At 48.3% G+C, this 14,060-nt stretch overlaps 1 protein-coding gene across 1 annotated transcript in view; it reads left to right on the forward strand.

The window, feature by feature from the left end:
• Positions 1-607: 607 nt before the first annotated feature.
• Positions 608-14,060, forward strand: part of LOC8034513 (cholesterol 7-desaturase nvd) — a 32,930-nt gene continuing 19,477 nt past the window's right edge. The window contains exon 1 of the mRNA XM_029990433.4: positions 608-739. Coding sequence (XP_029846293.2) covers positions 608-739 — 132 coding nt within the window. The remainder of the gene's footprint in view (positions 740-14,060) is intronic.

The raw sequence follows: 14,060 nt of genomic DNA on the forward strand, positions 1-14,060 counted from the left end.
AGTTCGAAAAAAGTTCATGAACTGTATTTTGTCTTTAATAGAAAAAAGAAACGTGACATTTTTCTAGAGTGAACTAGCTTTGTGTGATCTACTCATGACTAGCCCGTGATGAGTCCGACCTTTTTCATTTCTATTGTCTGTGAAAATATATAAATTGTATGTCTTAAACATTTTATCTTGTGCTACCACATGAAAGCCGCAAGGTTGTTAGGGGCACAAAAAAAAGGAACTAAAAAAAAAGAATCGCTAATGTAGCGCTCACTTGAACGAAGCATACCACTGACGCAGCGCTGTATCACTAATATAGCACCAAGTCCGAACTGCATCAGTCGAGTAAGCGATATTTCCAGCCTTGACTGGTAATAGCGTTGAGGAAGCCCTGTGTGTGTATGTTTGAACCGCACCTAACGTTGATCCGCAGGCGTGTCGAAGAGCTTTGCCGTGTACAGCAGTTACAATGATTGCAAGCATTTCTTCTTTGAGCATCGTTTCGATGGGATCGATGACCACCGATTTCTTTCACTCGCATGCTTAATCATCATTTGCTCTCTTTGTGCGTGTGTGCAGCGGTAGCGCCGTTCTTAACAACACGGAAATGCTTGGCGCCATGGACTACCGGAGGACCCGGTACACCTTGGCAGGGCATGAGACGACGCTCTGGATCGCTGTCGCTGCTATCGCGTGTGTGGCGACGTGGGCAACGTGGCGGCGAAGACGCGTTCCCGTGGACAAAAAATACGTAAGTGATGTTCATGCTTCGTTTAATAGAAATCAAGATGGTAAGGGCATTTTTCGCGTTAAGGTCTGTTCACGGGGCACTGCGATGGCTTTGTGTTCTGTATCAAGGCTCTGCTGCATGTGACCCCGGCCTTCCCGGCTCCTTACACCCAATGCAACGCTATCTTAGCTGTGAGTCAGCGCTGATAGTACCGTCGCTGCGCAGCTTGTGTGAACCGGCCTTTCGGTGTCAAACAGGGGGTGGTAAGCGTAGGTTGCACTCCTTTCGCATCTGGCGGCATAGTGCAACTCTTGACGAACACGCGGCAGCTGTAACTGGTTTGTATTGGGTGAGTGTCGTGCTTGCGAAAACGAACGGTGCATAGGCGCGTTTATCGCAGTGGCTTTGAAGCGGGTGAGAGCGATAAGAGCATTGATGCCTTTGTTTTTTCGCTCATAATAGTCGCGGCTGAGGCGCTCGAGTTTGGTCAATCGCGATTGCGCTGGGGGTGATGTGATCGCCCTCCTCGCCAAATGCGTTCTCTCTCCTTCGGCCGCCCGTTCCTTCGGTACTCTAAAGCGCGATCGAAACCAACGCGTTTTTGTGCGCGCGTAGACCATGCGCTTCCCGGAAATTGCGTAGTTCGTGACGTTTTTGCTGTTTCCGGGCCGTTCTCTGAGTCACAACCATGCGCTTTTGTTAGGACGATGCGGCTTCCGGCGAGCGGAGGGCATCTGCGCCAGAGGGCGGAAAAACGTGTAGCCAGAACTAGTGCCCTCCACGGATTGGCCGGGAGAGGAGCACCCTACTACGTCACAGCGCGATTTCGTACGCGTTCAGAAAAAAAGTTAGTCATCGAACTTTCTTATGCGCGCCTGGAAGGCGCAAGGAATCGGCGCGACGTCACGAAATACGCAATTTCCGGGAATCACATGGCCTACGCGCCCACAAAAACGCGTTGGTTTAGGTCGCGCTCAACTCTAAGCTTTTGCACGCAAGAATGGGGCGGCCGAAGCATAGGCCGGAACAAGCGGCGCCTGCTCGAAGTTGTAAACGCTACCGTAAGAGAGAACGTAGTTCATGTGTAGGCGCAGCCTCACCTTTGGTGTTAGGATGGAAGGCATACGACGTCAAGTTCATGGTGTGCTTGAACTTGACGCGTCACGTAGAAGAGAAAGTTACTGCGCGAAGAATGGACACACTGGTGCGACCAAGCGATTTGAGCAGCACGTCCGCGAGAACGTGTTTGATCGGTTGTGGTTTAGGCGAGACCTGGCAGGATTGCTAGAAACAGCTTCTCAGCTCAGACGGGGTGAAAGAAAGCACGGCCAAAGTCAGCGCACGAGCTGAGAGAGAGTCAAACCGCGCCTCAAGACGCTCGCGTGCTCCAGCCTTTGCAGTGCTTTCTTTAACCCAGTCTCGAATGATGCGTTGTTTTACTGAGCCGCACTGGTGTCTTTGCCGGCGACTTGTTAAGAGGTTCTTCAGTCATCATACCCGGACAGTGAACTGACTGCCCTCAGAAGTGTGCCACGTGCCTACGCAGAGTTTGTGCGTAGGCACGTAGCACAAACGTGGCAGCACCGACATTTTTACTTAATCAAAACGAAATGCGGAGCGCAAGTTCGTCTGCTTCTTGCACAGGGGTTGCGATGATGTCAGAATGCCAAGCTCTTATTGGGTGATTGTGAAAAATAGGTAGTGGGTAGACCTCAAGGCATTTTGCGTTGAGGTCTACCCGCTATCCTTCCAACCAAAGCCGATCAGAGCTCGGCGTCATTCTGATGTCACCGCAGCCCCTGCGCAAGAAGGAGACGATTTGCTCTCTGTATATTATCCAAATGTCTCAACGCCTAAAGCTGTCCATTCGCATTACGTCGCGTGATCGCCCGGACAATTTCGATAGCTTTAATTGGGAAAACTGCACGGACCTTGCTTACTCGTGTTGATCAGACCGTAGCAAGGTCGGGGCAGGAATGGTTAACAACGGAGCACAGTTTCAGGGAGGTAGAAGTAGTGGAAAAAGCAGTGGCAGTGCCTCATCGGCCGACTGAAATCTATGATGTTGAAAGCCACGCGAGGCGCTGGCTCGTGCTGCTTGTGCCACTAACATAGTAATAATAATAATAATAATAATAATAAAAAGTAGAACGTTTTGATTCAGGCTCGCGGCTTGTGGTTGTCGTATGCGAGCGAGGCGTGGCAGTGTTCGGAAAAATAGAGCCCCTCTATCCTGGGAAAAGGGGTGCCATCCATTGTTGTGGAAATGCTCCAGACACGTGCCGCGCGCCACTTCTGGGAAGAACATGGCGTCTGAAATCTAGCTCAGTGCTGCGCTGTGCCGCCAAGATCTTCCTAAGGGTTGCTCGTAGCACGTGTCTCGTGCATCGACGCACCTTGCGCTACTTTTAAATCATGAAGGGGCTTTACTGAAAAAAGAGCGCTAGCGCCACCTGGTAGGCTCAACACGGTGTGCCACACGCGGACGCCACCCCTTTTTCCACTACTCAATAGGGAGTTTTCGTAGATGGTTTTTGCCGTCCCGCAACGCTCTCCGCAACCCGCTAAGATATTCGGAACTCTACAGTCAAGGCCATCGGCGCGCTGGCGCAGTTGCTGCTTCTTCGTTGCGGAGGGCTTAGCGGAGGGGGAAACGCGGTCTACGAAAACTGCCTAATGTTTCTAGTCCACTGTAGCACAACGGCTAGTTTCCGGTCACAGCATCGCGCGGAGATAAAAACAAAAGGGATGGAGGGGGGGGGGGGGGGGGGAGGGGGTGTAAGCTGTGCACTAACGCCCGCTCCTCACTCCCCTTCGCTGTGTATTAGTAGGGGCTGCGTGAACTGTGTACTTGATGCAAATAAAAATGAACAACAACAAGAAAAAACCACAAATAAGACTTTTCCAATAATCGCCTTCTTTGGGGTGCCGTCTTTGCTTACTGGCCTGTGAAATGCGTTCTGAGTGCGCACATCGAACACCAGGCTATTGTCCTGCGGCGCAAGAGGACCTGCGGTGCTACCGCCCCACCCGCGAGCGAAGGTGCATCCGTAAGGCCGGCTAGTTCACGAAGGAGGGGCAGCGGCACGCCACCAGGCTGTGCAGGGACGACTGCGCCAAACTGCTCGAAAGCTTCAATGAGAGGACGTCGCTCAGTCGCACGTGGATCGTCTGCAACGCGATGCTGAGCCAGAGCTCGTGGGGCAACCGCTCAGAACTTGGCCCTGGCGCAAGGCAAGGACGTAAAAAGAAATACTGGATGAGGTCGGGGGGATCTTTCTTTCCACAGACGGCCACTAGCCCGGACTGGAAGATATACAAACCACGAGAATTTAAAAATACAGTCTAAAGTGGACATCACACCGTAGGGAATGGAAGCAGCCATTGAGTGGTGCAACGAACGGAGCGCGGCGGTTCCCGACAGTATCACTAACTCCATGCGCAAAAACCTCACGGAGGCGGTCAAGCGAAGGAAGCTGAAACTGATCAACGAGGGCAACAACCCTGATGGTTCGAGATTGTCCTGGGTGTGCCCCATTCCTAAGCCAGGGAAGAACCCGGTTTGCGCGAGTAACGTGCGCTCCATTTTGCTCACTTTTATCCGTTGCAAGCTAATGGAGCGCATGGTGCTCTCGCGCATTGAATGGATCGTCCAGCAAAGGAGAGAAGTGTTACACTCCGCCCAGATGGGATGCCACAAGAGCCTTGGCCCGCAGGACAGCCTGGCCCTGATTCTCGAGTACTTGGCGTACCAACCGATCCTGTGTCGCAACCAAATCGTGGTTGCTTTGGACGTAAGAAAAGCTTTCGACACCTTGGCTCACTCCAGGGTCATTGACATGGCCTGCAAGCTGGGCGTTCAACGCAGGCTTTTGAACTTTGTGAAGTATTCCTGAGTTGGGGAAAATATCTGGTCAAGAACGGCAGGCTCCGTATCAGTGCGGAGAAGACGAACGAGATTCGTGCGCCGCAGGGGGAAGTGTTGTCGCCAATGCTATTTAACCTGGCGGTAGCGTCGCTCCTATGGTTGCTCGCCGTCGTTCCGGCCCTGGCATTCACGGTCTACGCAGACGACATCACCGTGTGGACCATGGGAAGCGACAACGCGCCCCCTCCCGAGAAGACGATGCAATGCGCACCCGACCTAGTGAGTTACTTTCTGGAGTAAGCCGGCCTGCGCCCGACGCCCGGAAAGGTTAGGTAGATGGCTTTTGGGAAAGAATGGCAGAAAGTCGATGCGAACCTGCGCTTCCACGGCCAGAAGATCGACAAGGTGGCCGAGCGCTCCATTCTAGGGGATGAGAGCCCACTCGTGCGGCGACCCGACCGACTGCATCGAGTGGATGCGGGGCACCTGAAAGATGGGGTTTTCAATAGCCGGCGCCTTGCAACGCTGGCTGGGGGTCTCAGGGAGGGATTGGCGAGGACCGTGGTCCTAGCCACCATCGTATGCAAGATTTCATACAGTGTGCGTTTCAATAGACTCCCAACGCCGCTTAGCGGGTAAAACTGAGAACACTGATAAACGACGCGCGACGCTCCATCCCTGGTCTGCCAAGATGTACAACTCTTGAACTACTGCACGACGCCGTCCCAATGCTTTCCCTTGAAGACATCTAAAAGAACCAGAAGCAGATGTACGATGCCAAGCTGGCGCACACCTGACAGGGCAGGACCCTGTCAGAATTTCTGCCCCTGTGGAGCTCTCTGCGCGCGCAGACAACAATGTCACCGATTCCGGACCTCATCTCACCATGGCAAAAGACGACGGTCACCCGGGCCGCGCCAGTCTTGAAGAGGATGAACTCGACGACTAACGCCGACAGAAGGCGCAAGCTTGCCAGGCGACATGAACAGAGCGGTGGTGGTGACGACGAGGTTCGAGTGTACGTCGTCGCCGCGTTCAAAGATGAAGTGGCTTCCACGGTGGCGTGGCATTACGGAAACAAAATCAAGAGCTAGAGGCTGCAGCAATGCAGATCCGCGCAGGAAGCTGAAGTCAGAGCCTTACGCGAGGACATCAGGGACATTACCGCGTCATCGAGCAAATAATTACGTAAAATACACGTCTTCATGGACTCCCAGGCCACCGTTAGGGCGCTGAGGATGCAACTCAAGGAGAACGCCGCAGTCGGAGAGATTTTCTGGCTGGCACATGAAATAGAACGACGCGATCCGAACCCACTCTCTTTCAGCGTGCAGTGGATTCCCGGTCACGCAGGAATCGACGGCAATGACAGGGCGCACTGGGCGGAGATGGAAGAGCCTAATCATATCGAACTTCGACACCAGGAGCGGGCCGCAACCCCCTTTGTGCAACCGCCAACGTACGCCTTCAATCCGTACGACCCCGAGTGCACCGTCCTAAACATAAAGTGGGCGTTCAGGAAAACCGCCAAGACTAAGCTCGAAGCCAGAGGAAAGCTACCCGAAGCGAGCATTTCATTGAGAGTCTTCCGAAGGCACGAGATGGTAAAGATGCGAAAACTCAAGGCTCAAGCCGGCATCACGCCCGCCCGCACTCAGCAATGGGCGAGGGCGGTCCGCAAGAGGAGAGCTGCTGTGACCGGGGCTGCGGCTCTAGAAGACCAGGATTACAGCCTGCTAACTCGGGTGCGATGAACGGAACATCGTATGGGACTGCCCGATCTTCGACTAGGGGAGGACGAAAACCCTCGACGCGTTAGGAAAAATACACCGCCCCCTGTCCTTCGAAGCCTGGTGCCGCCCCGAGGGGTACAAAGACAAGCGCGTCGCGGTCCTGTCAGGCCTGCTCGGATACCTAAGCGAGACCGGGCTGGACGTGCACACTGATAAAAGGGTTCACCAGCGCGGCGGGACCACAGTTGTAGAGGCTGTCACAAAAAAGAAAAATTACGTTTTTTTTTTACCGCAAAAATAAACTAGGCATCGCCGAACGCTCATTCTTCGTCCAAAGGTAGCGCTAGAGGTCACAACCAGATGCCAAAGTTTCAGGCCGATCCGATACCTTATTCAACAGTTATAGGGGATTTTCTGAACATTTCAATGGGAAAATGGAGCCCATTTTCGCCCGCTTTCGGTTTCTGGTGCCATACAGCCAGCCCCATGGATCCGAAAACTCCGTCGGCCGCCATTTTCCCAATGAAATTTTCAGAAAATTACTTATAACTTTTGATTAAGGTATCTAATCGTGCTGAAAATTTCGCGTCTGGTTGTGACCACTAGCGCTACTTTTGGGCGGATAATGAGCGTTTGGCGATGCTGAGTTTATATTTGAGGTAAAAAAGACCCTGTAAAATTTTTTGTGACACCCTGTACAATGGCATATTAATTGCCAATGTCCCACCTTGTCATAATTATCTAAACTTGGGAATTTTTGTCCCTTGGATTCTACCGGAAAGGTAAATAAACGTCCATGAAGTCATTCAAGGTCAGCACACACTCAGTTTGGCCTTAATTATGACTTCTCTGGGTTTTAAAATCACGAACTGTTAAACGAACGTCAACGTCCTCTTCGCTTCTTGAATAATTTTACGTGCCGTGCATCTGAACGTCACATTGCGTAAAGAAGACGGGGGGCACCGCATACTTCCAGGAAGGTATTTCGCGATAGAAAGGGCTGTTCGTTAAAAACAAAAAGAAAAAAAAACACCAAGTGATCTTACTTGCAAGTGGCGTGCTGTCTAGGCCCAGCTTGGCCCGGGCGATCTTTTTTTTTTTTTTTTTTTTCACGGACTTTACTCGGTGCCAGCTACGTAATCCGCGACCGCGCTGGCCCTTTGGAGCCTGCACAGTCGTAAAACGCGCTCTTTGCCTAACATTCTGATAAGGTAGCGGCAACCGAAGGAAATATAGTTCTAAATAGACGTTTCGCTAAATTACCATTGCCGTGTATAGAGAAAGTTTGGTCAATTGGGAGGAGCGGAGAGAGCCAGGATGTGCGCCAGACGCAGAAAGAGGGCTTGACATGCTCTCTTGGACAACTAGAAGGCGAAAAGAATCCCCTAGTGGTGGTAGCGAGAAACAGTTTGAATCATCGATATCTGGTTTTAATAACCGCGTAAGAGTTAAATGTAGTAACCCTTCATGGTTGAAAATAGGGTACACGCGATGTTTCGATCAAGATTATGCAAAAAGATGTAAGAAACGAATGTGCCGCTCAATCTCTGTTTTGCTCGAACAGAGTGTGACCGCTCGGTCGGCAGATTCTCGGCCCTCGGCGCCTGGCGTACGGATTATGTCGATCGTTTCGCTAGTCGCGCCCTTCTACCATGATTTTGGATGACCGTGATTGAATCGTCACGTGCACCGTATTTTCAATCACCGAGAGTTACTCCGATGCACCTATTAAGTTTGTTTCTTGCGACCACCTCCAGGGTGTTATTTTGGACTTCTGGTTGGCCACATTCGAATTTCTAAAGACCCCTTGAGCGTTCCCAGCACGCTTTCGGCCAATCGCATCTCCTAATTTGACTACTATAGTTCCCAATGAATGGCCAAACTCTTTGTATATACGGCTCTGTAAATTACCTAAGTCTCAAAGAGAACGTTGGGGGCGTAGGTACACGTGGTGCACGTGCTCGCCTTCCTAATAAAAAAGATTCGAAATAAAAAACAAAAATAAATTGTCCGTGAAACGCGCGAGCAAAGTGCCATTTGTTTTAAATGCTTGCTTTCGACCAGACACCAGCACACGCAGCGCGTTTACCTTAGTTCCCAGCATTCTTTCTGGTGCTTCGGTCATAGACCTTTTGAAGAATTACACAAAAGTCTAAACGAATCGGTAACGTAGGTACACGCGCTGCGTGTGCCAGCGTCTTCAGCTCTAACTGTTTGAAAGCAAACATCTAAAAGATATAGAACTTCATTCGCGCGTTTCACGGACGGTTTATTTTGGTTATTTACTTCGAATCTTTTCTATAAGGAAGGCGAGCACGTGCAGCGCTTGTGCCTACGTCCCCAACATCCTGTTTGATACTTAGGTAATTTAGCGAAAGGTCTATCGGCAAAAAGTCTATTGACTTAGCGCGCATGCCGGTCGGCGCCGGTCGAGGTCAAAGTCACTGGATCATGGGAAAGTAGCGCAAATACCTTCCCTGTCCACGAGCCTAACATAAACAGATACTAACATACAGACTACCAAACCTCGCAAGGTTTAGTCGTTTGAATGTATTCCGCCTACAACACCGCCCAAACCCGTGTATACAGAGAGTTTGGTCAATGGGAGGCGCGGGCAGAGCCAGGGCGTGCACCAGACGTAGAAAGTGGGCTAGACATGCACCCTTGGCCAACCAGAAGCCTAAAAGAATCCCCTAGCGGTGGTAGCGAGAAATTGTTTTGGTTCAAGGTATATGTTAGTATATGGTTTTAATAAGCGCGTAAGAGTGAAGTGTAGTAACCCTCTATGGTTGAAAATAGGGTGCACGTGGTTTCCATCATAATCATGCAGAAAAGTGTAAGAAGCCAACGCGCCGCTCAACTCTGTTTTGCTATGTAGAGTGTGATCGCTCGGACGGCAGATTCCCGGCCCTCGGCGCTTGGCGTACGGATTTGTCCATCGTTTCGCTAGTCAAACTCTTCCACCATGATTTTGGATGACCATGATTGAAAAATCACGTGCACCATATTTTCAGTCACCGAGAGTTAGTCCAACGCGTTTCTCCCGTCCACCACCAGAATATTATTTTCGGCTTCTGGTTGGCCACATTCGAATTTGTGAAGACGCCCCAGAGCACGCCCAGCCCGCTTTCGGCCAATGGCGCCTACTCATTTGTCTCCTATACTTCCCAACGAATGGCCAAACTCTCTACATATACGGCTCTGAACACCGCCCTAACCTATCTATAGGGATGTCGCAAATGTTTGTCGAATATAAGATTTGACGTCAAACCTCGAAGCTCCAGCGGTTCGACGGGCATTCGAACCTTTAGAGCGAAATTTAACAATGGATGAATGGATGGATGTTGGATGGATGTTAATGGCTATACCCTTTGTAACAAGTGGCAGCTTACGCCACCTAGCCTAAGTCTAAAAAGACAAACATATGATTCCACCCGCCCTTCTAAGCCATTTTTTCACCCTAACTATCACCAGGCAGTGTGAGATATCACCAGGATGACCTCTGAAGAATCGGGGAAAAAAAAAAACTAAAAACATCACCCCCTGGATCTTTTCCCCGGCGAGGGAGTCGCCAATTTTCCTCTGGTCAAACCTTGTCGGCGTTACCCCAGCACTGGACTCACTGGGAGACAGGGATGATATTTTGGGCCGGAGCCTCGCGGGAGTTAGTCCTAATTTTCCTTTGTCCCACCTGTCCCCAGCTGTGCCAGTTAGCTCTGCATTATTCAATTTTCCTTATATAATTTCCACCAATCTTTCAAGGGCCTCTTTGTGACTGTAGTCCTTGTCTCTTCCGTCCTTCCATCGTCGCGAGCAAAACCCAGGGCCTCTGCCAAATCTGTTACCCCTTCAGGAAAGGCAGGGCGAAGCCCCGTGCGCTTCAAAACCAAGTGTTGTAGTGTCTCGCTCTCATTACGGCAGGTTTTCGCCTCAAACAGTAAAAAAACTTCCCTTTTCCACTGAAGTAGTCTGCTCAGCCCCAATGTTCACCTTATCGAGAGTGTTTCCACTAAAAATATTAATTTCGGAAGAAAAAAATGTTTGAAGTAGTGTCTTTTATATTTCTGAAATACTTCTGATTGTTTACAAAATGTAAGAGTGAACGCATACATACTCTTTCAATCCCTTTGTTTAATAAAGTGAAGCAGTTAATCAATATAGTAAATATATGTTGCACTTTTCCTCCGCCAGGCGAATTTCCTCTCGTTTGCAATTTTACTAATGTTAATAGTAATATCATTACATGTCCATAAATTCTGCAGAGTTTTGCACCCGTGAGAGTCGTTTCTTTACTGCAGACGACGACCTCTTTATTCAGGTGCCACGACGGTAATTTTGAATGGCTTCAAAGAGGCTCTTTTAATTTGTTAAAATAAATACAAAAAAACATAGTCAAGATATATTTCCCGCGTTCTGCGGGGTTCTGTACAATTTAGTAAATCATAGGTTAATTAGGTAATTAGATAATTAACAAGTAAATATTGCCACTTGGTTGTAAATTTTCCCCTCCAATATTAATGTTGAGTTGTGATAATTTTACACCGCGCACTGAATATTGAAATAAAAAAAAATGAGCGAAAGCTATTAGAAGATGTTTGTGTTAAAGTTTTTTTTTAGAATTTAAATGGCTTATTGTACAAATTACTTTATTTAAACACAATTTAAAACTCCATGGAAACAACGTAAAATTAATAAACCTCTTCGAAAATGTATCTTTCGTACTGACCATTATCACATTAGAATCACTGAATTACCAACTACTTCTTAATCCACCAATTTGGCACAGCATCCTCCTGTCGTAGTCGTAGACTGGGCATAGCTATTTTGTGGTGGGGACTCTTAGAAAAAAAAAAGAAAAGAGGTTCAAAGGAATGGGAAAAATAGTAACTGTTACAAATAATTTTAGTAATCGGGTTACACTTGTGATTACTACCTGAGAAATGGAATCAAATGATTACGAAATTGCTCCAAAAACTTAATAATTACGAGTCATCTGATTACTTGTAATACAATGTAGTTTAATTACTAAGATAATAGCGAATTCTGTACAAGCCATGGAATGTACATGACTTGGGGCGCTGGTTGGGGGAAAGGGGGGGGGGGGGGCGGAGCCCCAGAAGCTGCTGTTCCGGCTACATCACTGATCACCGCTAGGGTACGCGTGTCCTATCTCTGGGTGGCGACGTCAAAATAACTGGCGCCGGGACTTTTTTTTCTTTCTTCGGAACTTGTGAAACGGCGTCTCTTGGCTCACGCTCTTTGCGTTTTAGCTATGACCTGTGATGTTTGTTTGTATTTTCTTCGGGATTGCATTCTCCACAAGAGGTGGCGCGGGCTTCTATACTTGCGACAGTTTGAGACGCGCAACTTTGTAGTACCCAAAACAAGTCGCTTTTCGCAGCGCTTCGAGGGCATCGTAGGAGGCCTATCGCTTTGACCTTTTTCACTACAGAGGCAAGAAATGCCAGTATGATTTCAAAGTGAACGGCGTTTCTTTATTCGGACACTTCCACTGATCACAGAAATAATTTTTGAAAGCAACATATCGAAGGTGCTTAATAGGAAAATGATGGTATTCAATTGAGTCCCTGAGTAGTCACTTCGTATCAAAATACAGAAAACAATTTTAGTTTTGAAGGCAGATAAATATGTTGCACTTTGTGCATTTGACCCTGAGCTTTCCCGCACCACCGAAGTTTCTGCATTTCATTGTATTTCTTAGTTTTATGGTGTCTGGAAAACGCTTGAACTTATTATCCATACTCCGTTTGATACTTAGTATACAACGCAGTCAAACCTACTAACGCGAGCCCGTGACTTCATCTATGCTTTCGTTTGCTTGAGGACGTGTTCAAATGACCTGCGAGACCAAACCCGATGCTCGCGCCAGCATCTTAGAAAGCGTAGTACACTAAGTATGAAAAAGAGTATAGCCAAACGTCATTGTTCGGTATTAGAACGGGTTTTATGGCCCTTCTTTGACCTCTATTGGCGGCAAGATGTTATAATGGTTCTCTCTCCTGTAGTCATTACCTCGCGAACAACAAGTTTGATGATGTTTGTAGTAAGCTTGGTGGAAGCTTGAAATCATTGCGCTCGGAAACCAACGGTGCCAACGCCGTCAAAGTTGAAGTTCTTACATTACTTTTAATTCCGTCACTGAGAAATCCTTTGCTGACCTCATAGTCAGCACTCGGCCAATCGTGGAAGGCCGACCACTGCGACGCTTTCGATCGCTCACGTCACCAATAGCAGAGTTCGAGGACCTTTCGACACAAACTTCACCTGTGGTGTTGGCTGTTATGAGAGCTTCTGCAACGTCAGCTTTTAAATAAATTAAGCTGAGCTTTATTTCTCTTCCTGTTGTCCAATTCAATGTCTCTCAGGTACTGTACCCACGCACTGCATATTATCATGTGTAAGAATTCAACGAAAAGACGGATAGTCCACGTCCTAATGCGATGCGGTATCCGATAGTACGAAATGTACCTGTCCATAAGGTCGATGACTCCCATGTTGATATTGTATCGAGCAACACCGGCAAGTCGGGAACGTCCACTTTCTTGTGCTCCTCTCTTGACCATCTTTTACAAGTGCCTTGAAGGTGAATTCAAAAGCTGAGGACATAATTAAGACGTACTTGCTGTCCTTCGACTTTACCAAGCATAGTTTCCCGTGTTCTCTTACTTACTGCGCTGAAGTACCTCTGCTCATCGCTTTGTTTTAGGGGGGTGTGAGCGCAGCACCATCAGTGCGATTTACAACGACTATCCCAGTTAGAAAGATGTTTATCTCAGACAGGTGCTTAAGGATTGTAATGTAATTGAAATGCCTGTGTGTAAACAAAAAGATTGGAAGCTTTCCGTCATCAGCGACGAGTGACTCAACCAGTCTTTTTACCGTAGCTCCTCCAGACCAACACATCTCAGCGTCTTCCCGGGAACGGTTTTTTTTTTTCAGTGTAGATTCGAGCACAAAACCACCAGAAGCTGATAAAACAAAAACATTTGATTCCTAATGAATTCGGTTTTAAGGACATATATTGCCTCTTTGCACGCCTGCCGCTAAACGGAATCTTCTGCTCGTCGGAAGCAAGCTTGCGCGTTCGTGGCTCTGCTAGACACGCAGAACTGAAGGCGCTTAAGATCGATCTTACTAAGAAGAGCTTGTCCTGTTTCTGTTCGTCCGTCGTTGTAGCCGATTTTACAAAATGCAGCTGATTTCGAAGTTCCTGAGTTCTTAATCATAGATTCTCACACCAGAGGAATTCTACAGGCTCTCCACCTGTACAAGTCATCTTGCGGCACGTGCATCACACCCATCAGCATATGAATGCCAGCTGGCTTTTTAACTTGAGCTAGTGTCGTCTTCACAGAGTGGGTGTTTTCGCTTTTGAATACACTATAAGTACGTCTAAATTGCGCATTCGATCCCGAGGTCTTCAGAGAAATGCTTCGCAAAGTACTCGTTGTTAAAGAGAAGTCGGTGCAGTGGGGTCGCAAACTCTTATTGTTGTTGACGTTCTTCAACTGCGACACCAGAAAACCCAAAGAACAATATATACTCAGAATCTACGCAGTTAACGGGGTAAATATACTTACTTCTGAAGTTTTGTGCCTCTGCATTTTTCTTTTTTGTCATCTTGACATTCTGTTTGTGATCTCAGTTGCACAAATGTTTTCAGTGCAGGCACCTTTTCAGAGCCTGCGACTCAGTCTTCAACGTCTCCTTGAGACACTGT

This window comes from Ixodes scapularis, unplaced genomic scaffold (genome assembly GCF_016920785.2).
Source record: "Ixodes scapularis isolate PalLabHiFi unplaced genomic scaffold, ASM1692078v2 PGA_scaffold3__209_contigs__length_174095766, whole genome shotgun sequence".
Lineage (NCBI taxonomy): Eukaryota > Metazoa > Arthropoda > Arachnida > Ixodida > Ixodidae > Ixodes > Ixodes scapularis.